Raw genomic sequence first — 27,877 nt, 5'->3', positions numbered from 1 at the left:
GTTATGGCCCTGTGTATTGTCTTTGACTCTGGATCAGAGTTTTGAGGCTCCTCCTCTACCACTTCTTGGTTCCCATTTTCTAGCACAGTTATTTATGACTTTATGACTAGTCAATAATGGCCAATAACTTCCATAAGGAATTTGGTTCCAGCTTGCTGCTTAATTAAAATTCATCTTAAAAATATGAAATATTAAAAAAAAAAACAGTTCTAAAATCTTGCTTTTCTGCATGCAAGCAATTTTTTCAATCTGACGTATTTCATTTTATACAATTCTTTTTTTCTTGTCTTCGTATTTGAAAATTGATTACCGAGTAATTTTATTCTGATGATCTTGGATGGCTTCGATTTGAATTGTTATCGAGGGCTTTGTCATTTTTAATTTGTCAAAAAGGTTCCTCCAAATTACAAATGTGTGTAACATGAATTTTTCCTTCTCATTTACTTAATGTAATATATAATGCAAAAAATCATGTTATATGGGTGTATTAGTTTAAATGTTAATATTTCACTGAAAGAAGAGGTCTTTTTGATAATAATATAATATATTAATGATGCATATTATATTTACTTCAAACATCAAATCCAAAAATATATGCACTTTAGCAGGCTTATTGCAAAAAGCAATATCTTCCAGCCAACCAAAAAACGGACTGTTATTATTGGTCCCAAAAAATTGTTACTGTTTGAAATCCTAATTGCATTTTTAAATTAATCACTTGGAGTAAGCCACCTTTGTAAATATCTAATGATTTAATAATTGGGAAAAATTAAACTGACTATCTACTTAAAAATTATATTTCAAATTAGTTGAAAAATAATGAAAACAAAATTGTACTTCATCAATAAGAAACTTCGGTGGCTTCCGTGGTGTAATGGCTAAGATGCTTAAATTACACTCGGAAGGTTCCGGGTTCGATTTTCGGTGATGATGAAATAATTAAATGTGATTTTTCTCAAGTCTGGGTGTTCTGTGCTGTAATTCGCTTCCTTTTTTACTGTGATGCAAAGAACATCTTATCTTTCAATTTTATTTTTGTATGTATCGGGATAGACATTTTGTCCCATTTTTAATAATCTCGTCAAAAAGTTACCATTTTGAGCTTTGTTGCAATGGCCTAATGACCTCCCCTATCACTGAAATTTATTAACATTCCTAATAATACATTCTGTTTTAAGGAATCTATTTGAAGCATTAAAAGCATTTAAATGGACAGAAAGTTTCTTCATAGTTGTTATTTAAGATGGCACATCAATAGGCTGGTTATTATATGTAACCCACAACACAAATTAGTCGCAATTCTTTTAGACGATTCACCCACAAATAAGGAAACTTTCTGGGACCGTTTAGTTCTGTGTACAATATTATGTTTTGTCAACTATATATTTCCCTTCATTACTTCCCCTTGTCCATGCGTTGTGTCTGCCCTTTTCATGTGACTAATGCTTTGTGTATGTTCCTTTACATCTCTTAATTGTTATTTCATCATAGTTTTTTCGCACACGTTTATCTTTTACGGGAAGCTTAATCAGAAATTTTAATTGTGATATCTCCAAATGTGAATCAACATAATCATTGGTTGTGTAAGTTCCATTATGTGGGTTGTCGTCCCGTGGCAGTTGTTTACGAAATTTAAACTATTATTTTAAATTTTATTGATTATTAATGAATTTCAACAAAAAGAACTTAAATTCATCAGATTATTTCAGAATAAAACCGGTAAAATCCAAAATCTCTGAACAGAATCTCATCATATCTAAGGCCTTGTTTACACGTGGACAATACAATATTGTTTTGTCCCAAGACTCGACCATTGTCCTAAACAGCAATTTGTAGGACAAGACTTTGTCTCTGGACATCGCCTCCGAGATAGACGGGCAGGCCGGGAGCAAATTATCCTTAAAGCTGATAAAAGGAATTCTACTGTCATTCTAAAATATTGAAGAATATTGATAAGTTCAATCAGTTATAAATTATGGTATTGAGATAGACGGGCAGGCCGGGAGCAAATTATCCTTAAAGCTGATAAAAGGAATTCTACTGTCATTCTAAAATATTGAAGAATATTGATAAGTTCAATCAGTTATAAATTATGGTATTACTACATACATAAAAGATCCAACCTAAAAAATTAACTTAGAAAAAAAAAATAATCAAGAGTGGAAAAATACTAAATACAGTTTTTTTTTTATATAATTCGCCTGGTAATTACTACAACTGGGTAGCTTCAAAATCAGCATTTGTGAGTTGCCTACTAAAAACATATTTTTTATCCTCAATGAATGCCACAAATAAAATATGCATTTAAATTATCATAATATTATTTTAATGAATCACGAGTTTCCTATTTGTAGCATTCGCGGAGGAAGATACAAACATGTGTTTTTAGTGGATAACTAAAAAATGCTGATTTTGAAGTTCTTAATTGTAATAATTATCCCACGAATTATAATGCAGTTCTACCAAGAAATCTCAGTAGAAAAATTCAATCTTTCGTACGCTTCGTAAATTATTTATGTACATAATTTCTGATTCTGTTTCCCGCCATTTATTTTCACACGTGTCACTGTTAGAGGAACATTCACACTTCTGCCTAAGAGCATGCTGTTTTCTAAACTATCTTCTTTTACAAAAATATACCTCCGCCATTGTAAATAGTGAAATGACAACTCACTGTCGGATACATTTAACAGAATAATGTTTGGCATATCAAATTGGCAACATCATACACATCTCTACCACCGACATCACCCTCTGCCATTCCTTCCACTCATTCTCACCCGACTTTTACGTTCTGCTACAAAAAGAATTTGATCACATGGTCTACTTATTAATTATTCCAACAATTTATCAATATTTACCAGCCATTAAGGAAAAATAACTTACTGATAAAATTTATTTTAATAATTTGAAGGGCTGTGATTATTACATGTTCTTTCAGTAATTGATTATTTTGAAAGCTGAATCATTTTGTTATTAATTATCCTCTATTTTTACAGCTTTTTAAAATTTAAAATGAAATATAAGATTGGTGGTAACAATATACTGGTAATATTCATGTTCTGAAATATTAAACGCCTTTGGTTTTACAGACCTGTTTTGCATAAACTGTCAAAATTATTCACAAATTATAATGGTAATAATATAATAAGTGATCATTTCAAACTGAACCCACTCTTCCTGTATGACATAATATATTGTCCTATACTTAACTCTTTCCCGAATTACTCTCATTTCTCACTTACTGTACTCAAAAGCTAAATTTCTGACGATTTTTAGTACCCCACCAGCGACACCCTTCGTAGGCGAATGTCTATGTTGGCCAAAAATACTCTTGAGTGTTTTCCTTATTCTTTCTCAGACTTCTTTCTATGTGTTCGAACTGGCTAACATATACAGACATAAGTTGATACTCTAATCCACCGGGCAGGCTTAATACTCAGTTTAAAAAGATAGCTCCCAGAGAAGTTCTTACAATTTTTTTGAAAATTCGAAACATGAAGAACATGAATTATTGTCATTGGATCCGTACATTATGTAAGGCTGAGACAAGCATTATCGACAAAATCAAGAAAGGGGTGCTGCGTTGGTTTGGACATGTAGAACGAATGGACAGCGAGAGAACGGCTAAGAATATTTACAATGCGAATGTTGATGGATGCAGAAATAGAGGAAGACCGAGAAAGACATGGTATGACCAAATCCAACAAATATTTAAAGGTGGACATGTCAAAAGTCGGAATAATCGGCGTGCGTGCATGAGAAGATGTATGAATGTAGAGGAAGCGAGATCTGTATGCAAAGATAGAGTGTTGTGGTGTTCTATCCTCTCTGCCTACCCCTACGGAGAAACGGCGTGATGGTTTGTTTGTTTGTTTGTTTGGTTGAATAATGGCTGATCTTTTAGTTCCTTTGGCTGTCATTGGTTGAAGAAATGATCTTTAGTTTAACACTTTGATCCCTGAACATAGATTTAGTAGAGTTTTTGAAGTTTTTTTTCAGTTATGTTATTTATAGCTTGCTGATTTGCAAAAGTTGTTATTTTTTCAATACGATGTATTTACAAAAATAAATGAAAAACCAAAATATTGCAAAAAAAAAACTTACCTGCTATCATAATTATATTGAAGTTTGTAAAGGAGTAGTAATTTTACACAATCAAACGGGTGACAGCTCTACATAAAACTGATCCCCAGGAGTCATTTTAACTAACTAACGAACTACTCAAAAATGTTAAAATATGTGCAAACAGTGATTAGTTATATTAAATGCATTCTCATATACGAGTTATTTTACACCAGGACAAACTTACCTCGAAGGTCAATTAAATGGCAATTAGTTTATCAACCTTATTCACAAGACTTCTGCTCTCTTATCTGACTGTTAATGACTCCTTGTATTGACCTGACATTACTATTTGCATTTTAATTTGACTAAAACATGCCCGACTTCTCGAGACAACCCCTTTTCATTTCCCATTTAATCTTTCTACTATCCATTCCTCTGTATCACCTGAATCCTCAGGCATTTGTGTTCTCGGCAGTGCAATTGTTAAACTAACAATAAGCATTACATTGTTACAATTTTTATTTTTTTTAAAAACCATATTTGTGTGGTTATTGTCAGGTATTTTGGTTACATTGTACTCAATCATTGTTGGGGTATTTAAATTTATTGACATTATTCATCAAATTTATTTTTTTGCCCATGTTGTGACATAAGTTTCAATCAATATTAGTTGAATATTCTTTGGTAAAATTAATATTTAACCATGGCGATAGTAATCCCTAATTGCCAACTAATGGCAGGGATAATTCGAGATAATATTGACTCAGTTGTATTATAAATGGTGTTGGTTTAACACAATCCGTTGCTGGAAAAAAAAAACTGTTGCGGAATAATTTCAACTTTGCCATTTTTGTAAAGATTCCAAAGAAAACTAAACTACAAAATGGTGTTTGTATTTTCAACACTAACTGATCGAAATCATTTGGTATTATATTTTTAACTGTTAATATTCGATTTTTACAATCAACTAGCTAATGACATTTTAAAGAATATGTTTTTTTGTTGCCAAATCACAATTACAAGGACTAACAACTTGCACTAAATTGTGTGTTGCGTACAATGTAATGTTTGGTATTTATAATGTGTGTTAAACAATCGCATAACCTTTCCCTCCCAATATTTTCATCGGAGAGCCATCATATTCACCCATAAACCGATGGCTGTCAGAAATACAAAACCAAATGTCCTGTTGTCTCGTCAGGGCGAATCAAACGAAACGCGGATAGCCGTGGCCAACCAGCGCGCTCACGACCTGCTCAAGTAACTTGCGGACCTCCCTGGGGCCACTCACAGACAGAGATAACTCTAGCGCATGCCACCCACACGCCACCACACACACTATACCTACAGGATCACCTACTTCTCTGTGTATTCTCCGCCACTTGCTACGGTTCACGTCTAACGTGCCGCATTATTTACCATCTATGTATCTTGTACTTAATAGCGTCTTTGCTCATTTTCTTTCTTAGGGTTAAAGGACATTTGCGTGCATTTGTAAACCATCTTAAGTGTATTTGTGATGTCTAGTTTTTAAATAATGATAAATCCAAATACCCTCATTTCAACCAGAAATGGTCACATTTTTTCATTTTTACTTAGTTAAAGAACTCAATGTGTTTTATTTTCATATTTAATCCTCACTTTCAAATAATCATTTATGGATTTTACCAAATTGGAAACCGGGCATCACTTCTGTGAATTTAATCAATGTATTAGCATTCAATTTTCCTGCTAATGTAGAATAGTACATTCTGCAACTCATTATAAAGTTTTCAGTTGAAATCTGACTCGATGTGTGGGTGTCTGTTAAAATAACAAAGAGTATTCACCCCTAGCCTTTAGAAAGTTTGCTGTCAAATGAATATTATTATTTGTCAAACTTGAGAGAGAATTTAAAGAAAGATATTTACTGTTTTATACAATCTGCTATATAATTCGAACCGTAATGTTAAGTGTCTTATTTGATTCAATTTTTTAAATGTTAATGGAGAAAGCAAAAAGAAGCGTATTGTGATAATGTCAAAATGGCTTTCCTTTTATTGTCAAAGTTGTGTTGTGATCGGTAATGACTAATTACATACAGTTAGTAGTCAGGAGAAGCGGCAGGAAGTTATGCAAGCGGGGAAGGGGGGGACAGGTAGACTTAAGTCAAAATGTAAATGTTAATTATATTATTATATTTCCATATTGTATCCATGTTCCCGTTACTTGACACTTGTTATGTCACTGGTTTTCTGACACAAATTTTAAGCTAAATGAATGTATGTTAGTTTTCTCATATTCTTTGGTTATGGGCAATGTTACACTTTTATTTTTTATTCTATTCAGGATATAAGTTTTCTTACGTTGTTTATTTGCATCTCCGGGTTATTTATAACATAAAAACGGGCTGTTTGTGAAAATATTTTTTGTTTGCCATGTACCACTATTAAAAATAGATCCAACAGTGCGTATGTTTGTTTTACTTTAAAAAATATCTTCAATTTATCGTCATTTTATTTTAGTTTTGACAAAGCCCGTAACAAAAGAATTGAATATATTTTAAATTAACAATAGATAAAAAGCCAGTATTCTTATATAAAAAATCTATTTGAAACTGCTTACATAGTTTTTGAAACTATTGCTGTAGTATTGGATCTGATTGGTTCCATGTTGGCTAAACCACGCTGTCCATACGGATGTGGCGATGAGTTTCACTTAACGCCGAGACAAATATCCATATTTGTCACCGTGTTTCCTCACATTCACAGTATGCCACAATGTCCATACTCAGCGCTTAAAATTGAACTCCCAACTTATTAAAAATGTTAAATAGTCTCTTGGATGATTTTCTCTTATTAATAAGACAAGTGCATTTAATTTTAAAATAAATTTATTAGCTTTTAAAATCTCATTAGCGCAATTTATACTAAAATAAATGAAATGATCAATGATTTAAATATAATTCTTCGTGTTAGTTAAATGTATCTTTACTAAGTATTCTTGCGAAGTCTGTGGACTTTCTCTCTTTCTGGGAATACCTTTACTCTGTAAAATTTCTCAATATTGTTGGTCTTATCCATCGATTGTATTGTTTACCAGCGTGATGTTAAGTGAAATTTTGAGAAAAGTTTGTCATGTTTGTTAGAAGAACGCGATTCAAAATTCTAATGTCTTCAAGTATATATAATATTGTATCTTTGTTTATGTGCTCTATTGGTTTTGATTCCCACCTAAACCACCAATCGTACTTTTCCTTAGACCGAATTCTAATGTCAAGAATCAATCAATCATTTTTTATCTTCAAGATTATGGGAAAATCATTAATAAGTGATGAAAATATGTGAGAGGTATTTTTATTTTTCATAAAATATTGTCACTTCAAAAGTAAAACTGATTAAGTGCTTATTCTATTCTATGTCACTTATTCAGTTTTAACTCTCATATTGAATCAAGTAATAAAATATTGAAATAATAAATACAAAATCTAAGATTATTGATTAGTTTCAGCAAAAAAAGTATCCCTTCCGTAACTACGAGAACCTCTCTCTTTTGGGTACAGCTTGCTACATAATGTGTTTAAATATTTCTGAATGAGTTTTTTTGACAACACTATCAAATGTATTTGGAATCCTACAATATTCAACAGATTTTATTGTGTTTTCAAACCTTGCGATAATTTTTCTCACATTTCTACTTAACACAAAACCTGTGTAAAAATAAATAGTTTAAATAATATATTGGTGTCGCTAGCCGATGTATCGAAGAGTTAAAATTTTATTTTAAGGTACCTAAAATTTGTATGAAATTTAGGGCGGTGCCTCTTTAATTTTGGAAAACGCAATAATTTGTATGGAATTTTGTATTGAAAGTATGTAGGTTAGCGTGTATTAAATTGTCATCAAATGACTTAAGAATTTGACAGTTAATTTACTTGAAAAAAGTCACAAAGATGAATCGAAAAATATTTGTTTTATTTATGTTGCTTAAGATTATTTCCTCGCTTTATGGAACAAATAGTTCAATATCAAAGCAACTCAGACTATAATAAATGTGTCTATATATAAGGTTCTATTTTTATTTATTTTTTATAATCATACTTTGTTTATTTTCTTCGACTGTGCCAGGCTCATTTCTTAAAAATGTTTTAATTGAAATTATTTGTTGACACTGTTGCATTTTGAATAAACGAGTACATATTTATTTAGTATTGAATGGTGCAATGAGGCTGTACTCATATCTACCAACGTTGTTCAAAGTTTACAGATTACAACATTTAAAAATACCGTTTATATTCTCTGTTCAGTTATGAAACAATTTTTGAAAATAGCACATGCACTCATCAATACATAGCCTAACCCGCTAACAAGTCCACCAAATGCTGTATTATAATGATTTTTTATAGCCTCAGTGTCTACAGATATTACACCGCTGTGAAATTAAATCCCTCTAGTATTATGGTTTGTAAATAGTCATTATTTTGGTGCATTTTACGATAAGTTTTCACATTATTTATTACATCAATCGACGTCCATTAATTTGTAATTTCGTATCGTGTGCCTGGTATACTATTGTTTAATTTAAGTTATAACTTACATCCACTCGGATAAACATTACTTTAGGAATATTGTAAAATCTCGACCCAAAATTGCTTCGCTCGCTAATGTTACACAAATTGCAAATAACCCACACGAATAAATATTTTTCTATCTAATTAAACAAAACAGTTGCCGAGTTGAATCATGATGACATATCTAACCTTATACCAAGCCAATTTATTCCTAAAATATGTAATTAAACAAATAAATTAAATAAAACTTAGCTCTTTAAATATGATAGTTTATTGTGAATGTTTTCTTGTAAATTTCATATTAACTGTTACTATTTGAACATTAGATACCTCTACTAGTGTTTGTTTATACAAAACATATATATTTATTATTCTTTCTACACCAATATTCTAGTTGGGAGATTCATTATTTGAAGTCTTAATTATTGTGTAAAAATATTTTATTGTAAATGATATATAAATTTCAATATAACAACGAAATTGTATTTTATTTCTCTACACCTCCCGGATTGAGTATAATTTATGTTATTCTGGGAACCAAAATAGATATTTACATTACCGCCCAAAGTTAAAAGTATTATGTAGCTAGCATAAAAAATTGTTTTATCTCTAGTTTTGATTCAGTTCCCTGTATTTATTTACAAACCTCGTAATATATTTTGAAAACATTGTGATATTTATAATTGAATAACAAATTTTTCTAGTCTCGAAATTAAATATCTTTAGTCTGTTGAAAACGATACACCTCGCCTTAAAGTCACCTCAGACTTCTTGTAAAGGTACTACGCCAAATTATAAGTGGCTTGTTTTGTAGGGTTACAATGTTATACTTCAGTAGGTACTGAATTAGCCGTGCCTAAAGTGTTGTGCCATAAAAACATTATTAGCGCCTTCAGTCATTTTCCACTCAAATCTATATCTGATCTTTATTTTGGTTGTGAGAGAGAGAGCAAATGTTTTTTTTCTTATTGAAAATACCCACTCGCACAATGTACACATTCACACACGGACACACATCGACTCAGCACATGGACTTAGTAAGTACCCTTTGTGATTATTACTTTATCTAATATTATTTTGGTGTTTGAATGCAACACTGCACATCGCTACTCTAGTGCATTCCTATGTGTCAGTTAGTCGCACTCAACTGTTTGTCTATTGCAGTTTATACTTTATCAAATATTATTTGGATTACTTTTGTGTTTTATTACAGTTCGCATGAAGCGTGGACCGGTCCATATTAAAAACGAATAAAGATGTTTCTCAATGAACTGATGTATAAAATTTACATTCAAAATATTTTTACTGTTAATTTTTAGTGTTGCTGTTTTGAAAATAAAAATATTTATACATGCATACTCAAACAAATGTTAATTAAGCTTGTTAAGTTTGTACATTATGAAGCAAAAATTACTATGAATGTCAAATAAATCACAAATTATGTTTTTGAGATGTTAGTGTTTTTTATTAGCGTGTTTTATTAACAAATGAAAAAAAGAAATTGATTGTTTATAACATTTAAAAATAATTACTTTAATAATTATACAAATGATTTTTATTCATACTGATGCTGGAAATAAAAAAGGTATTTAAAAAGCAAGGTATTTTGAGATTTAATGATACATTTTACATCTCGAAAAACAAAACACCATTTCATGGACAAATCACGGTGGAGTTGTAGATATTACCAAACCAATTACTAAAACTACGAAAATTAAAACCTGCACCTTCCCAATATTCTAATGCCTCGGTGGCAGACAGAGCCGGCCCTACCGCAGGTTCAGTTGGCACGAAGAACCAGACACTCGGTTACAAGGCAGGAGAGAATACTACGCTCGTATTCATTTACAAACGTGTATATTCCCTTCCAGTAAGTGACCGGGCGCTCGCGTGTGGCAAAATCACTTCAGCGGGAGATAATTTTTCACTGAAAACATTGTATAGATTAGTTTCTATAGTTCTAACAATTTTTTCTACTGAGCTTAAAACACTATTAGAGTGGGTCATATTTCGCACGAAAATCGTGATTTGAATCTTGAATACCAAAATGATTGAGCAACTAAAAAGTTTGTTGCTCGATCATTTCGTGATTTCGATTGCTGCTACACATGATGCTGGAGGAATCCTGGACGCCATCATAATACAAAGATGTGACGACCATCCGGAGGCAAAGGTGATCGATGTTGGACTGTCAGACCATTGATTACTATGTGCAAAAGTAAATGTTGGGAAGGCTACTCCAATAACAAATTGGCGACATCAAGGTCACCGAGAAAATGAGATATAAGTACATTCCGGAAAGATCTAACGTCATCACATTTAGTTTTAAATCACAAGTGGGAAGAACAAAATGCAGATGAGCTTGTTATAATAATATATTAAGTCAGATAATTGATAACTTTGTGTCATTGACTATTGAAGTTATCAGGAATTGCGAATCTGACATTCTATAATAATACTCTATTTGTACAGTGCCCCTGGAAGTGATAACTCACAAAAATGACGCTCTAAAAATGACAAAATTTATTATTATTATTTTCATTTAACTATTTGTTAGTGGTCTCATGGTAACTCCAGATTAGAGGCCTTTTATTAATATTCAATCAGGTATATGGTCATTTTTAAAAAATTAGCTTTAAAATAAAAAAAATGATTTTTGTTATCACAGGAATACAGGCATTTATTTTTTAAAACCCTCACACCTGCTTTTGATCCTTTTTTCTTTCCAATAGCATTTACGTTAAATTCATTACTGAACATTTGCATAATAAATCTATTTTTTGAAACTTATTAATATTAAAAGATTAAGTTTTTAATCTCAATTACGCACAAAATATTACAATATTTAAATGGCAATCAATTTGGTATGAGAACGTTTCATAAATAAAATGTTATTAGTGCATAAATAAATCAGTTTTGCATTAATCCTGTATTGTGTGAAATAATATTGTATGCGGTTCCGCTAATCTGTTTGTTTCTCTGTTTAGGGTGAAAGTAACGAGACTCGTATTGCTGTAGCCAACCAGAGAGCCAATAAGCTTCTCAAGTCTTAAGTCCGCACTCGGGGAACCCCCGGCTCAAGGGCGAGACTTCTTGGGGGCGGAAAGCCATTCTATGTGTAAAAGAAAGATGTTATAATGTTATGTTAATCGGCCTATCATTTAACAAGTCCATGACCTTAATTGAAACTGTATACATTATATAATATTTTTGTCCTTTTCAATTCAGCAGTATCCTCAAAATTACTTATTGTTTTTATATTTATTTATTTATTAATTTGTAATTTTTACATTATTTTCGGTTCGCTCTTACTTCAATTTATTAGTATGGGCCCCGTGCAATTTAAATTGACTAATTGCAGAAAAACATTTTGATATCAAACTATTTACATACCCATCAAAAGTGTTTAATTTACTGGAGTCATGTACTTTTTTGCATCATATCTAAAATGCATTGAATAGAAAAAGTTACTCTTCAGAAATAGTTTACTCTGCAGTTTGTCAATTTGAAATACACAGGTCAACACTAATCTGCAATATTTGTAATTATATTATTAAAAAAAAATCCCAATTAATCATTTTTAATGTCTCACACTTTACTTTCTGAAAGCAACGAATACTTCTTTTAATAAAAAAAGGAGTAAATTAAAAATGGCGTTTTACGGGTTTCTAATAAAAATATAAATTCATTTTACATTATTTGTATGGAGCGTGAGTTTGGCTTCAAAGTACCGATTGTATTAATTTAACATTGTTGATGTCAGCTTGATATTTTTTAAATATTTAACTAGGCTTTTTCATCTAAACACTGTAAAGGGAGTAGCGAAAATAGAGAGTTTTCAAATAACATATAAATAATGATAATATGTATGTATTTTTCCTAATTTAAGTGTGGTTCTTTAAGAACTTTTTTCTTCTTTGCTTAAGTAAACGTTAGCACCAATTTTGACCGTAGTTATCCTAGTCGTAAGAGAAAGTTTATCCCGTTTAACGTAATAATAATTATAATGTGTATGTTTATACATCAAATAAGTACTTTTTAAATCAGAAGTGTAGGTAGGTCGGTTGCCAAAGTTAAAATACAATAATAAAAATATTTTTTAATGAACAGTATATTTTTTGTGAGGAAATTGTGGCCTAACCTTACCCAGATTTCTATATATCAAATTTCACATCTAATCTGTAAAACTTTTGAAAAATTGACCAATAATATAACACCCAGTAAAAATTAACAATGTTTACTGAATTCCAAATACATCTTCCAAAAAGGAACAAAATGACATTCTTTAATCTGCTTGAATAGTTTTTTTCAAAACCAGACACTTGCTTACAAGGGATGAGATAATAATATGCTCGTATTCATTTACAGACATGTATATTCCCGTCCCTATTCAGTAAGTCACAGCTCGCTAGCACCCCTGACATCCTTAGCAATCTGACGTTAAAATTGCAAGTATAAATCATTATTTCTGTAAGAAATACATTCAAATCTGTTTTTTGATGTTTGAACTCAATATTATACATCTCCATAAATTTTATTTTGTGCAATCTGTAAGTATAAATGTCGCCACCAAATAGTTCAATCAGCTACTCAATTGGACGGCTAGGCTGTTCATTAAATGCCGGAATTAAATTGAATGGCTAACGGACGCTTAAACAACACGTTGAAAGCAACAAAGCCTCTTTAATTTTAATACAACAATGATATATATATATATATATATTTTAAATATTTTGTTATGTGAAGTTAGGTTAGGTGAGGATAGATTGGGTTCAGTTTAATAATAATAAAAAAATAATCAAATTGACTTAATCCAACCCATCCATCCTAACCCGGCAGCTAGCTTTCAACCAGCCAACATGTGGAACGTTGAGCTATCTTAATTCATTCAACGAACGGCCTAGCCATTCAATTGAATACCGGCATTTAATGAGCAGCCTAGCCGTCCCATTGCGTGGCTGACTTAACGATTTGGCGGCGACATAAACATTAAATCTCTGTTTTGTATTGTAGTTTTACTTATATTTGTATGTAAGAATAATTGCTCAATTTGTTTTAGTTACGCTATGCCACCGTATTTAAATGTTTGTAAATGTAGAATAATATTAGTTTATGGCATTTTCAACACCACTGTTATGACACCACTACTATTTTGACCATAAAGTATTGGATAACTTGAAAGGGTGTAGCCATTAATTTTAGAGTAAGGTTAGGTCACATATTTTATAGCAAATAAAATGGTTATTGTTAAAAATTAAATGTCTGAAGACGCATCTATTTCATCTTTGAAATAAATGAATATTGCACCACAATTAATATTTTGGGAGCTTTTATTTTTTGAGATGCTGTGTAAAGTAATTCTTCAAATTAATTGCAAAAATCTTACATTTCACATTACAATGTCCTACAGGACCATAACATTGAAACGTGGACTTACCAGGATCCATTATTAATGTTTAAATTTGTTTTGTAAAAAGTCCTCAGTACTTTCTATGAAACATGCCATTTTTATGTAAAATAATTTATGGTTAGATTATCAACATTCTGTTAAATTAACATTTACTTTAAAAACGAGACCTCGAGAGTTTAAAATTAAACTTAAAACTCTTGTCAATATTTATCCCATCATTAAAAATGGTGAAGCATGTTCCAATTAATTTATTTTTAGGTTAATTAATAATCAACATCTTGTAGGCTTTAAAAATGTATTAAATATTTTATTAATTTAATAACTAGTTCATGCATTCCTCTATCTCTCACCCACATCAATAAAGGTTTCAGCACTTAAACACCACAAAAATCGGAAGAGTTTGAAGGATGTTATACAGTGTGTAAAGTGGCCACTTAAACCAGCCAATGACAGCCGGTGAGCCCTGTAAATGCCTAGACTTCTATATTCTCTTCTTCAAAAGGCACCACGGCGCAGTTGGGTAGACGGCCAACTGTGAAACTGGCGTTGCGAGTTTGATTCCCGCCAGTTGCAAGAAAAAATCCAAGAAAGATTTTTTCTCAATTGGTCTGGGTGTTGTGGTGTATTTTTCATTACCTCCTTCCATATCCCTTCTATCCCACCTGCTGACAAGCCTCAAAATAGAGGCTTATCGCTTATATTCTCTTTTATTTAAAAAACACACTTTGGGAAAAATCTGTGTATTAGAAAAAAAACATTTATTCATCAACGAAAAATCATTGTGTGGTAATAAATTGTAAAAAAAAAAACACCAAGTAAATAAAACATTGTTCCATTTTGAGTTATGAATGAGCATAGATAAAGTGATAGATGTCTGCTGCACTGTAGCCACTCGAATAAAATAAAAAGAATCCATTTTTCAAATCTTTGTTAGACATAAATGCCCTGTAGTAAGGTGCCCCCTATTGGAATGTGTTCCCTCTCCCCGTTTATTTGTATTTTTTAATACAACTTATTTAAGTATTAGTAACTCATTGCATAATATTTGTGCTATTTTATGTAGCTAGATTTTCGTTGAGTACATTTAATAATACATAGTTATTTGCCCTCCAAACATATTGATGTTAATGGGAGATAGAAAACAATTTGTGATATGCAATTAGCAACAAACGGGTGGTGTGAAGAGATTATTATTTAACTTAGTAATATGTATGAACATATTTGTGAATGCAATATTAGAAGTGTTTTTTATTTGTTAAATTCCCATGGGATTCCAAATTGATTGACGCTTTGTCTTGTAATCTGTCAAACATTTATATTAAACATTCAAACACACTGTATTTGCCTTATGTATATTGATGTGTTTTTACATACTTTGGCTATTTTTGGTTCATAAGAAAACTGTGCATATCCTTGCCAGAACTACATAATGCTTCGCCCTCTTACTTGCTTTTTAAATAAAATATTTAATCATCTTTTCTTTCTTCTATTCTTCGATTCTAACTTAAATCTTGTTGTCATCATAATTTCCTTATTACACCTAATGCTGCATAGGGTATCGTATTGGTACACCAATTGCAGGATTTCAAGATAATCAGTCTTGGACTTCAGATGCTAGTACGAGGATTATAAAATATTGCGATGTAAAATGATATTTTTAAACAAATATTTGAAGTCAACCATGCTGGGAATCAAACCCGAGACCTCTTGCATGGTAGACAACACTAACTACTAGACTGCCAGGTGGATAAAACTAATTGATTAAAAATGAATAGCCACTACAATTATTGCTCTATCCATGAATAAAAAAGGATTTAATTCAAAGGCGGTTTCTTAATATGTATGTGCGTAAGTGCAGTGCAGCCAAGTAAAAATATAAATAAATAATTGATACTAAAAATAAGATATACAAATAAACAGAGACTCATTTCCGCTTTATAATATGTATATTTTATTGAATACTAGCGCTAAAAGATTAATTAAGATCGTCTCTAGCAGACGACCGTATCTTTCCAGCTTACACATGTGCTATTCGTCACCGTACATATGTATATTGAAAAATATGAAATGTCGCGAAACCGAGGTTTGAGCGAGATAGACTGTGCTTCATATCGGAAAATCATGCATTAGAGGGAGAAATATAAATAATCCAGCAGTGCCGGCGCATGCCCAGATAATTAGCTTGTAACCTAACTTTGAATATGCCTAATGTCAGAATTTTGGTACAATTTGGTACAGACAAAAGCAATGGCATATTTGGTGATCTGATGCGTAGGCTGCTGTTGCGCAGAATATCGTTGAACACCATACTAGACTTATTACATTATAATATTATACCTCGCTTATAAAGAGGAGGAGAATAATTTGCTAGATTAATTTACAAACACGTATATTCCCGTTCCTTTTAGTGACAGGGCATTAGATACTGTTAGATTTGGCCCCGTCTTATTAGCGCAAGTTTATAAAACATAAAGAAATGCACTGTCAGTATTTTTGGTCAGGAGCCGCCTGTTGTCTAACCTACCTTGGTTTACTAAGTAGCATTTGTTAAAAAGGCCTAATGTTTACAAACTCTGTTTATACAAAATAGTTTTTATTTGAAATGATCCCTCTACATATGCTTCCTATACTCTGTGTTTGATCTATATATTATTTGACAGATTACACACTGGACATGTTATTTTACATTACTCATCTAAAAATGCGCCAGTCAAATAAGCGTGAGTCACTTTTGTTGATTAAATCATATATTTATCATAGAAAAGGGTGAAGTGGTTTAGTATAAAGGCAAAATGTGAATGCTGTGTTAGTAAACATTAAGACATTGATATTGTAATTAGTGCTCTGTCAACGTACAACATAGCATCAGTAGTATTTCATTCAGGTAGATTTAATTGTAAATGTTATTTTAATTTTACATTTCATAAAGTTTTAAACATCCATAGTTTTTTGTAATATAGAAGAGTATTTAAGAAGCGTCGAACCTTGAGAAGCATCTATTTACTTTGTAAATGTTTGCGTAATTTCCATTGAGTCGGTAGAAATATGGAAATAATTTGCTCTTAACCATTTAAACATTATTAAACTGTTATTTTTCTCTGTTTCAAATTTAATTGTTAAGGATTGCAATAATGTTATTCTTCGGAAGATCTCTGATGTCCGTAGTTATAAGTGTTAAGAGATTGTTTCGAATGTTACACCTTACATAGTAAAATAATCACATACACAGAAAAACTTCAATTATCCCGATTAATAAGCGCCGGACGTTATCCGGATAATTGGATTAAACATTAAATTAAGGCAATGTTTTGATAGTAAACACAAAATTTACTCTAATATCACCTTTTTTATTGCCTTTGAAATAATACAGCTAATTGGAATCACATTATAAACTTACTTAAACATGTCCAGTAAAGTTAATTGCTTTGATGAAGAAACTCACCGGCTGCCAGCGCCCTTATTTATTTCTTATATAACATCTCCTTTATGTTTTTATTTCCTGATAACGATCTGGATGTTTGGCAATCCGGATGACTGGAGTTCGGATAAACGGAGTTTTACTGTACCAAGGAAGTTTGTTTAATTTGGTTTGAACACTTTAAATAGCAGAAAATAGCTGTAAGTTTCTAGTGGCCATTTTTTCTAAATTTAACTTCATTATGTACCATATTTTCATTTAGATTTGCCATAAAATTGTTAAAATAAAAACAAATTTTGTGTTATATTACACAGGTTACCTATGTATTAACTTCAAAAATACATACTAATTAACATTATATAACTATATAATTCCTGTTGATGGATGGATGCCTGTTCCTAGATACATACTATTTATGGCTGTCACGGTTCCAGCTTGTTCCGCTGTCAAATAAAAATATTTATCAATAAAAAAATAAAATATTACATGAAATTCCGTTTTTTATTTTCTCCTCTATTAGATAATTTTTCTTAATTTTATGTCATTCAATTCAACATGACAAAATTCAATTTGCTATTTAAATTTAAAAAATAAATATGTTAATTAATATAGTTACATAAAACGATACATGTTTTTATTTCTATTACAAACTACATTTATATATTTAGTTAATCTTATAACTGTTACTTTCCGAAAAAGAGACTAGCTCTTGTGCTTGGAGAGTGACTTACACTTCTTCTTCTTCACGTGTCATGTCGGGTCCCCCCAACGTTGACGATCACTTGGTAGAAAGCTTCCCTATCCTGAGCAGTGCGAAACAGCTCCTCCACAGTTCTATGTCTAGCCGGGAGATTCTTCGCACCCCTGGTCTATTTAAGGACCGCCCGGGACTCGGGGCCATTGTTTGGTTCTCTTCATAGTGATATCCTGGGAATTATTGACCGAAGTGGTTTCCCGTTGCCTTCTTCGGTGGAATTCTCTGTCGGGGTTACCTACCCTTAGTTGGAGAGGTCCCGTTTTATGGCGCCGGACACTCGCCATTCATCCTCTCCCTATCTGCTATGGCACTGATGTTAATGCCAGTGGCCACATCGCCCAGGGCTCGCGGGGCCAAAGAGACCACTCATGGACGCTAGGGAGTAGGACTATTGGTAGTGTTGCTGATGGAATGCAACTGCGGCATTACACGGCATTTTATATGTACATATTTTCCAGTAAAATATGCACCATCGCGGCCCTACCAAAATTTGAGCCCTAACTTACACTGTTATAGTTATTTAGTAATTTGAAGTTATATAATTTTGAATGTACATGAGAAAAAAAAGAAATAAAGAGAAAAACAGAAAATAATAATACAGTAATACATATTAAAATAGAATGCTGTCTTTACACGGGTTCAAAAAATTCTTGAAATTTACTTTGAATCTATTTAGTGATATATTAGTTTTAATAGTTTTTAGTTCATTAGGGAGATTATTATAATTTTTTATTCCTTTGAAAACAAAACTATTTTGACCATGATTTGTGTGAATTTTGATATTAAGTGACTTATTCATCTCAAATTTGTTTTTTTTTCTTCTTCGTAAATTTGTATCTTAATGTAATTTATTTTGTAAATAGTGTCTACTGTATACAGGGTGTCCTTTAAACCCTGTCACATCCGAAACCACGGTGGTCAGTATAAGCAAGAAGATATATTGGCAGATAAAAATATTTTTTTAGAACAAATAAAATTTAAAAAAATAAAATACCAAAAAGCAAATGGTTGCTTACTTCTGCAGGGGTGAAACAAGGAGGGGGAAGGGGGAAGTCTGACACTGCACCGCGCTCCCCTCACTTCTCCCCTGCAGAAGTAAGCAACCGTTTGTTTTTTTAAATATTTTAATTTTAAAATTTTTCTTTGTTCTGAATGTTTTTAAAAATATGCTAATATGTCTTCTTGCCCATACTGATCATCGTGGTTTCAGATGTGACAGGGTTTAAAGAACACCCTGTACAGATTTTCCATTTCAAATGTTGAGGGTTTCTTTGAAATTGCTTTGATAATTGATCTTTGTGCCATTTTAAGAGGGTTTAAGGTATATGCACCACCCCTATTCAACAATACCATATTGTAATAAAGATTGTACAATTGAGTAAAAGTTATTTTTGAATTATTTATTCTTAAAATATTCCTTAATCTAATAAATCTGTATTTACATTTTCTAATACGCGTTAATACGGTCTTTCCATTTTAAGTTTTGGTATATGTATACATCAAGATGTTTAATTTTACCTGTTGTATCAAGTACTGAACACGTTAGATCGCAGTTAGTTTTGTTGCAATTGCTTTGGGTGAATAATTATTTTTATTACTGAATCTAAATTAGTTTTGTTAATAAAATATGTAATAATTTTTGTCTGTCCTTAGTACCCATTTCCAAATATTTTCATCTTAAAGGAGCTGATTGTAGATGGCAGACTATCCTCCATCTGTCACATCTGTCATGTTTTGTGCTACTGAAGTTGCACCTAAATTGGAAAATTGATGATCTTACCATTGGTGTAATTTACAGTAATAAATAAAGTTGCATCATTAATGAAAAAACACCACATTTCCTGGCAAGAGAGGCTTTGACAAGCGGTTTACCTCCTTCTTTCTTCCATTCGCAGATTTCAGACTTGTCCCTTCTATTCATGAAACAGGCTAGACATCATTGGGATGTCCAACGGACTGAAAGCAGCAAAACTAAGGGTTCCTACTATAGAAGCTTGCAAAATCATATCCCTTCTCAACCCTGGTTTAAGTCTGCAAAATTGTTTAAAAGGTTAGTATCGAACAATTGCAGGTTAAGAATGGGACACTGCTGCGCTGACAGTCACTTGTTTAAAATTAACGTAGTTCAGAGTCCATGGTGTGAGAGTGGCCAAGACTTGGAAATGCCTGACCACATACTTTTTGGCTGCCCAATAACGGAAGGACATAAGAATTATTTCAAACTTACAAACATAAATTTTCCCATAAATGTCACTTCTCTCCTATCCTCACTTACCCCCGAATTGATTCATCACATAGGAAGATTTCTGAGTGAGAACGGTGTGAACTTTTAGGAGGTTTCTAATTATTTCTTTTTATTTATCCTTTTGTACATAGTGTTAATAGTACATTGTAGATCCCGGTCTACATTAAATCATTTACGTGGATGGCAGAAATCATCCTTCATAGGATGAATTGCCAAAAGACAAAAAAAAAGCTTGTTACTTTTCTGTCACTTGTGTGTTACTTTTCTTCAAACAAACGTATTCCGTATTTTCACCTTAGATTGTCGCACTAGATCAATATTTTTTTTTACACGCTATAGATATTTACCATTGGCGTGTCCCTATCGTTTTGTTTTTTTTTGATAAATGGTTAATTTTATAGGAACTAGAACCATCCAAATAAACCTTTAAAAGCGCCCAGTTTTATTCGCTGTTATTGCACGTACGGTATACAAATACGATAATTACATCTGAAAAACACAAAAGGTGGATACTCTTTCTAAAAAAAACAACAGAATCTAAAAAAAAATTTAGTAAAAAAGTGTTAATTTATTAGTAATTTTCCAATATTATTTTGAGTGTAAGAAGCAGGTTTTATATTTTTTGGCTCTAGCCAATTCTAATTTTGAAATTTTAGTTAAGGTATTATTATACGAGTTTCTGGGGCCTCCAAACCAGAACCATCCAGCTGAGGGAAGGTAACCGCGACAGAAAAATCCACCACAGAAGGCAACGGGAAACCATTCAGGTCATTTTTTCCAAGGAAACACTATGGCGAGTAGATCCAACAAGCAGTTGTCCCGGCCTCAGAGTAACGCAGGACCCAGATGCTTTCGCTGTAGTGATCGCCAAGGTTGGGGGGACCTGATAGGGCACCGCAAGAAGAAGTTAAGGTATTATTTACATTTTAGTTAAATATAATCGGTCCGATATGCAGTTGTCTTTTTCGCATAGTATCCGGGAGGTATCTGGGAGGTATCTGCGAGAGAGTGAGAGAAAAACCATATTCAAAAATCTATTCATCAAAATTCCTTCCCGACGCATATCCTCTTAAGTTCCCATAGAGAAAGAAAAGAATTTACCCGGGAGGATGGAAATTTAAGTGAAGTTTCAAATATTTTCGTATATGTATTGTGTTGCTTGGAACTTTACTATTTTATTAAATAGGGTTAGAAATAAAAAAAAGTTTTCAATATTTTCAAAAATATATAATGTGGTTATTTTATTATGAATTTCACTTAGCAAATAGTGTAATAATATACTTCTCTTACATCTATAATCTTTACTAAGGCACATTACGTTGTCCTTTTATAAAGTAATACTTGTTCAAAACAATGTTTATTGTACATCAATTATAATATATAATTTATCACAATTAGTAAAGAAATATCTTGGGATCTCTTGACAACAATCAGCTTATAGCTGCTAGAATATGTTTTGCCTCTTTCTAAATGGGGCAATAGTGGTGTAATAGTACAAGATGGTGGCACGGTTCACGAATCGTTTTAACTGTCAACACAAAACATGTCACAGCGACTGTTATTGATATTACAAGTATTGGATTTGCTAAATAACACGCTAAATTATTATTTATAGTGTACTGCTTTTGAATGTGGTATTAGTCTAATGAGACTATTACTAATGAGTAATTAGAAATTATTGCACATTTTAATTTAATATTTATAGAGAAACGTCAAAATGCAACCTTTCAACGTTATTAAAAATATAAATGGATCTGAACTGACCAAACTTGGATTCTCCTCTACGCTTACAATTTTGGACTATAACTGGCATCAAATAAGATGAATTAATAATATGTTCATTGATTTTTATGTAAAAATGATTCATTTTTACTTCACAAATAAAGGGATCTTTAGATAGCGTCTTTTATTCTAAATAAAAAGGTGAACCATGCCATTATTATAATATTCATTTATAAAATATATTTATTTGAAATACACTCGAATACTGTAAATTAATGTTATTTAAAAGTCACATATAAAAAAAGAAACGCGTTAAAAACTTGTTTCAAGAAGTCTTAAGGTTACGTATTATAATATGCACATAAAATTATGTTTTTCAAACAAACAAATTTATCAGGAAGTTGTGAGAAAACTCATTGTTTTAAACATTTGAAGTTTTCAGAGTTTAATTATAATCTTAAAAATATAACATATAAGTTCATGAAAAAATCATGAACATTAGTATAAGTTTAACAGCAGACTGAATATAATAAAAAAATAGATAAAGCTATAATAGATAAACCAAAGGTTAATTAATAGCTGCTGAAGATATGTATTGTATTAAAAATATTAATTAATCTTCTAAACAGGTATGTGCAATGTCAAAACATCAGCAATGTTAGAAATAATCCTATACAATATGTCAATATAAATACTGCTTTTCGGAATAATGTCTTGTAACTTGTAAGTAAGCTCATTCATACTGATATCACAGTATAAAGCGTGGTGTAAATAAATCTCTTAATTATTTTATTGGTCAGCTTTTAAAGGCGAGCATAAATCTCGCAATAAAGTACTTAATGCCAAAAATATACTTTTTATTGACCCAACAGTAAAGTTAACTGTATGTTTTGAAATTTAAATGATTTGAAAGCGGGCGAAAGGGAATGAATTTATTTTGTGTCACTAAATAGTCTTATTTTAGCACAATAAAAATTAAGTGACGTAGGTGAGTCCACAGTATACAACAGGAATTAGAAATGAAGGTTTTCTAAATTTATCAAAAGTTTACGCTAAAAATGGGATTAGAAAAATAAATTGAATTCCTTATTGCATTTCCACTAAGCCTAAGCCATCTTTTAAATGTCATTTTCACATACATATTTCATAAAATAAAATAAGATTGCTTTAAAAACGCTTAATCCAATATTTACAATAAATACGGACTATCAACTAAATTTTATTGAATGTATAAGATACCAACTAAATGTAGTGTATTCAAGTATTCCTTTTAGAATAAAAAATTATGCACTAATTAAAAATATATCTTACAATAGGATACCTATTTTTTTTTTCAATACAGGAACAGTAACAATACTTTTATTGTAGATATTAAGTAACTCTGATTATTATTATCATAAATATGAAAACTGAAGCAACTTGCAGTTTGCGTAGCAAAGACTGATTTTATTAGGATGGGTAAATTGAATACACCATGTAACATTTTTCTTCTTAAACAAAATGTCGACCCAACAATGTAAATAAATTTTAATTTTATTTGATTAAAATAATATGTTTAAACAACAAAGGGGGGAGTCAAATATGGTAATAATTATTTTGCACAACCATTCTTTCGAGCACAGTCCCTCAGAGTAATAAAATATCAGTTTTTGATATTGCACTAATGCAATATGCCTAAGCATAATACTATTTCACATCTTATAATAATTACTTGCACATAATTTTATATCAAATAAATTTTGACATAGCCAATAAGTTTAGTAAATTTTTTATTAAAAATAATTAATATCACTATATTTTCTGCACCCAAGTATTGTAGATCTGGGCCGATCTATAGTACATGTTTTATTATGATACTTATGTATGAGTTTTTGCATTTTACTATGTGATTTTATATTTGATCTAAAATACTTTGAATTATTACCAGTAGTTATAAATTTCAATATCACATTCATTAATATAATATATTTACTAGTAATTAAGCAGTTTAATAAAATTTCAATCGATGTGTAGGTATAGATAATATTATCACAATTCAAAAGTTAAACTAAACGAATTTGTATTGTTAAATCTCAAAATGGCCGCCATCTACTTGCTATGGTGTTCATAAAATCTCACTAATTAGCGTATGCAAGATACGAGGAGTGTCACAAAATATCAAGTGTTGAAATTAGTTGGAAGTTATGACTTGTGTTCTTTGGCTGATGTCATCAATCACACAATGTTTGATCCACGACTCGATCTGATCCCATACCGTGTGTTTTCCAATGGGTTAGGTTAGGTTAGCGCTAGTGTTGATGGCTGTGTCCGTGTCCACTGGTTGATGTTCTGGCGGGTTCATCATTATGATCGTGGTCGTGAGAATGACCAGCTAAAATGAAGAAAAAAAAACATGTTTTAGAGAAATGAGTATATTTTTATGAAATAAAAATTTTCTGGAATTACAACGGGACAAAAAATTGAAATCTAAAGTCAGCAAACAAATATTTACTGTACATTACCTTTTAAATTGGTTCACAAATCAGTCAATAACACCGAATATATAAATTGAAAGGAAAAATAATTTATTCCCTAATGGGAAATAAATAATTTGCATCAATATAAATTTGTTGGCGACACTAGGATTTTTATTTTGTTTGTAATATTTAAATCTATTATTATTTTAATTTTGTTTTTCTTTTCCTTTTTTTCTAGCTCCCAATTTAAAGTTAAGCCAATAGTATTATTCTTATTCTTAGTGGTGGGGGTCAGTGCTATGCAAATGACAAATCACAACACGTGTCAAAGCTATCATTGGTTTGATTGATTGATGTGACGTCGTGTCATTCAGAGTAGTTATTTTTTTATACATTTTCAAGAAACTCCGCCGTACAATTAAATGCTCTAATTTTTACGCACACACTTTCTTACAAGAAAACATTTTTTTATATCTAATTTCCTGTAGCACTGAACTTTCTCATTTAGACAAATAGGAATAAATAAGTTCAGTGAAAATCCCCTTTCTAATGGATATTGTTCTAAATAACATTATGGAATGGAATAAGAATATTAAATGACTGTGGATAAATACTCACTGGCAAGTTGTAGCCCGAACATGACCAGGAAGCCGACAAGCGCCGAGATGAACTGAAGAATCCCGGCTCTATCTCGCTGGAGGATTTCGAAGAAGACGACATACAGGAGGGTTCCACTCGCCAACCCCTGCAGGATGACAGAAGCCAGGCCGCCGTCCGCGGCCCCCGAGCCCCCCGAGAGGGCTATGCCGATGCCGATCCCCAGAGGAGACACCACGGCGAAGGTGATGATATAGATAAAGCACAGCGATGTCTTGGTCTTGACTGTGACCAGTTCGACTCCCACGCAGAACGCGATTACCAGTTTGTGCGCGGAGACAGCTCCGAACATGTACCAGACTTTGGACGCCGAAGACTCTAGCCCGACGGCGAGCCCTTCGAATAGCTCGTGGACGGACAGGGCCAGAACTATGAGGAGGCCGCGCAGGGATGCGATGACGGGGTCGTCGTCTCCGCTCATCACCGGCATGTGGGAGTGTCCTTTGCTGTGGTCGTGGTCGTGGCTGTGGCCGTGGCCGTGGCCGTTCTCGCTGGGCTGCGGCTTCTCTGGGTCCTTGACGGCCGACTCGGGGTGGTTGTTGTTGTGGCTGCGGCGGATGCTGAGCGAGCGGACCAGCGCGCCGTCGGGCGGCGTGGCGCCGTTCTGCCGCGCGGCACGGCGGTCCAGGTAGAAGTGCACCGCCTCCTCCACGAAGTACATGGCGAAGAACCCAGCGCATGTTAGGATCGACTCCAGGTGGAACGGCAGCTCGGGTATCGTACCATTTTCTGCAAAGAGAGAAAAACACAATTAGCCTCATATTGTTAAATACGAACCACCATTTTGGAGTTACCTAGGATAAGTAATTTTTGTATTTTTGAAATTACTCCGCCTGTGACGTCGGAAGTTTTCTTCCGCTTCTTCTCGGTCAGATCTGCCGATTGGTCCATTGAAGGTATACTTACGAAGATTTCCGGTATGCAGCGACGGGTATCGCCAACCAGTAGTTCAATCGCAAATAACTATCGACGTGCTAATAAGCGACGTGATAACAATTTCTCGCCATGGTTGTTTATCGTATTCGCAATCACAGAACATCCGTGAACACCTAATATTAAATGTCACGTTTCGCGACGTAGAATCCTGCTGCGCAATCACATATTTGAATTTCACGGGTGTAAATATTGAAAATATTCCAAAACTGCTATTTTCGTTTATTTATTTATTATTTATCATGCTTTTTATTGCGTTTCGCTGGCGGTTGGCAAGCCAAATGTCAAGAAAAGCAGTCGCCATAGTAATTGTAATTCAATTGTCCCTTTTTGTAAATAATAAAAAAAAAAGTTTTTGTTGTAAATATTCAAATTTTACAGTATGATTTTAGCAAAATTTTAATGTTTTTACCAGCCGTCGAATAGCCGACATTTTTCTGTGAAGGTTGAAACAAATTTTCGAGACAAATTTAAAGGATAACCTTTTCTCTGTAAAATTGCATTCTATCTCTTTTCCACGTACCTACAGTTCGCACCAACTATGCACAGAACTCTCCTCTGATTCGCTTGGCGCGTAATTATAATGTATTTTTTAATAACATAGACCTATTTAACTGCAGTAAACTCACTTTTAAAACAAGAATTAAAAAACTATTATATGAAAAAAATATGTTTCTTTATAAAAAAAATATATTTTTACATTATAAATTTAAGTTGTTTCTATTCTCTCATATTAAACAAACACTCACCCTGTCCATAAACCCACCCTCACACCCATATACACTCACACACATATTCACATACCCACCAAAACCACACTCCACTCACACACGCATCCTCACACAAAAAACTCGCACACATGCACTTCTATAAATTAATATCTACCTGAACTGTATTTTTATAATTGTATTTTGGATAACTGATTTGGCTTTATTTCAATTTTTTTATAATGTTGTGTATATTTTTTGTATTGCTGTTGATTTTCTGAATAAACAAATTAAAAAAAATAAAAATCCAATTTAAAATTATATGTAGACGGGTTCGGAATTATGTGACAAATAGTTTGTAAAGTAAAAATTTTCTCTAAAAGTTAATCGGGTTGTGGTCCTGTGGCTAGTGTCTCGGACTCACGGACCAAAGGTCTGTGGTTCGAACTCCACTCTACCCCAACTCGATTCCCATTTTCTAATAGTGAGTTATTTATAACTTCCTAATTGGTTTTGCGCTGCTCGCTGCAGTTTGCTCGATCGGGCGGTTTCCGCCTTCGCTGGGGGGCGGGGGTTGGGGATCGATACCCTCCCACCCCCGCCCCAGCTCCCGCCCATCATCTATTTCCAGACCGGAACTCTGCAGCAACCCTGCCGGAGACATCTCCGAACCATGACGTCATCACTGCCGCGCCGGTACTTCCACAATGGGTGATCTTTATTGCTCATTCGTATTTGGTTTACAGAATACATTTACCTCAACGTTAGTATGTAAACTTACCGCAATACACTACATTTTTCATTTTTGTGGAATTCCGTAACAACAAATTTTGTTCCAAAAACGGAAAAAAATCTAATGTATGAAGACAATGTAAAAACTAAAATATGTTAAATGCGACTACTGTGGGGAACAGGATATTAAAATGACATAAACAGACTACAAAGACAACAAAAT

The 27,877-nt window shown here is 32.5% G+C and overlaps 2 protein-coding genes across 5 annotated transcripts in view; one reads left to right on the top strand and one right to left on the bottom strand.

Annotated features, from left to right (window-relative positions):
* LOC148282626 (synaptosomal-associated protein 25) overlaps positions 1 to 17,925 on the top strand; it is a 39,304-nt gene extending 21,379 nt beyond the window's left edge. For 2 of the 4 annotated variants that reach the window (XM_088224803.1, XM_088224804.1), the window contains exon 7: positions 11,605 to 17,925. In XM_088224803.1, coding sequence (XP_088080929.1) covers positions 11,605 to 11,670 — 66 coding nt within the window. In that variant the 3' untranslated portion in view covers positions 11,671 to 17,925. Of the gene's footprint in view, positions 1 to 5,269; positions 9,098 to 11,604 lie in introns of those variants that run through there. The other 2 variants (XM_088224805.1, XM_088224806.1) reach the window with 1 other exon arrangement.
* Positions 17,926 to 21,652: 3,727 nt separating this feature from the next.
* The window catches only part of Zip89B (Zinc/iron regulated transporter-related protein 89B), a 104,454-nt gene continuing 98,229 nt past the window's right edge, over positions 21,653 to 27,877 (bottom strand). The window contains exons 2-3 of the mRNA XM_088224802.1: positions 25,244 to 26,011; positions 21,653 to 24,540 (exon numbers count right to left, since the gene is read on the bottom strand). Coding sequence (XP_088080928.1) covers positions 24,458 to 24,540; positions 25,244 to 26,011 — 851 coding nt within the window. The 3' untranslated portion in view covers positions 21,653 to 24,457. The remainder of the gene's footprint in view (positions 24,541 to 25,243; positions 26,012 to 27,877) is intronic.

Source organism: Micrasema longulum, unplaced genomic scaffold, assembly GCF_059751315.1.
Source record: "Micrasema longulum isolate JH-2025_06_02 unplaced genomic scaffold, ASM5975131v1 h1tg000309l, whole genome shotgun sequence".
NCBI lineage: Eukaryota > Metazoa > Arthropoda > Insecta > Trichoptera > Brachycentridae > Micrasema > Micrasema longulum.
This window is presented reverse-complemented; position numbering and strand designations above follow the sequence as displayed.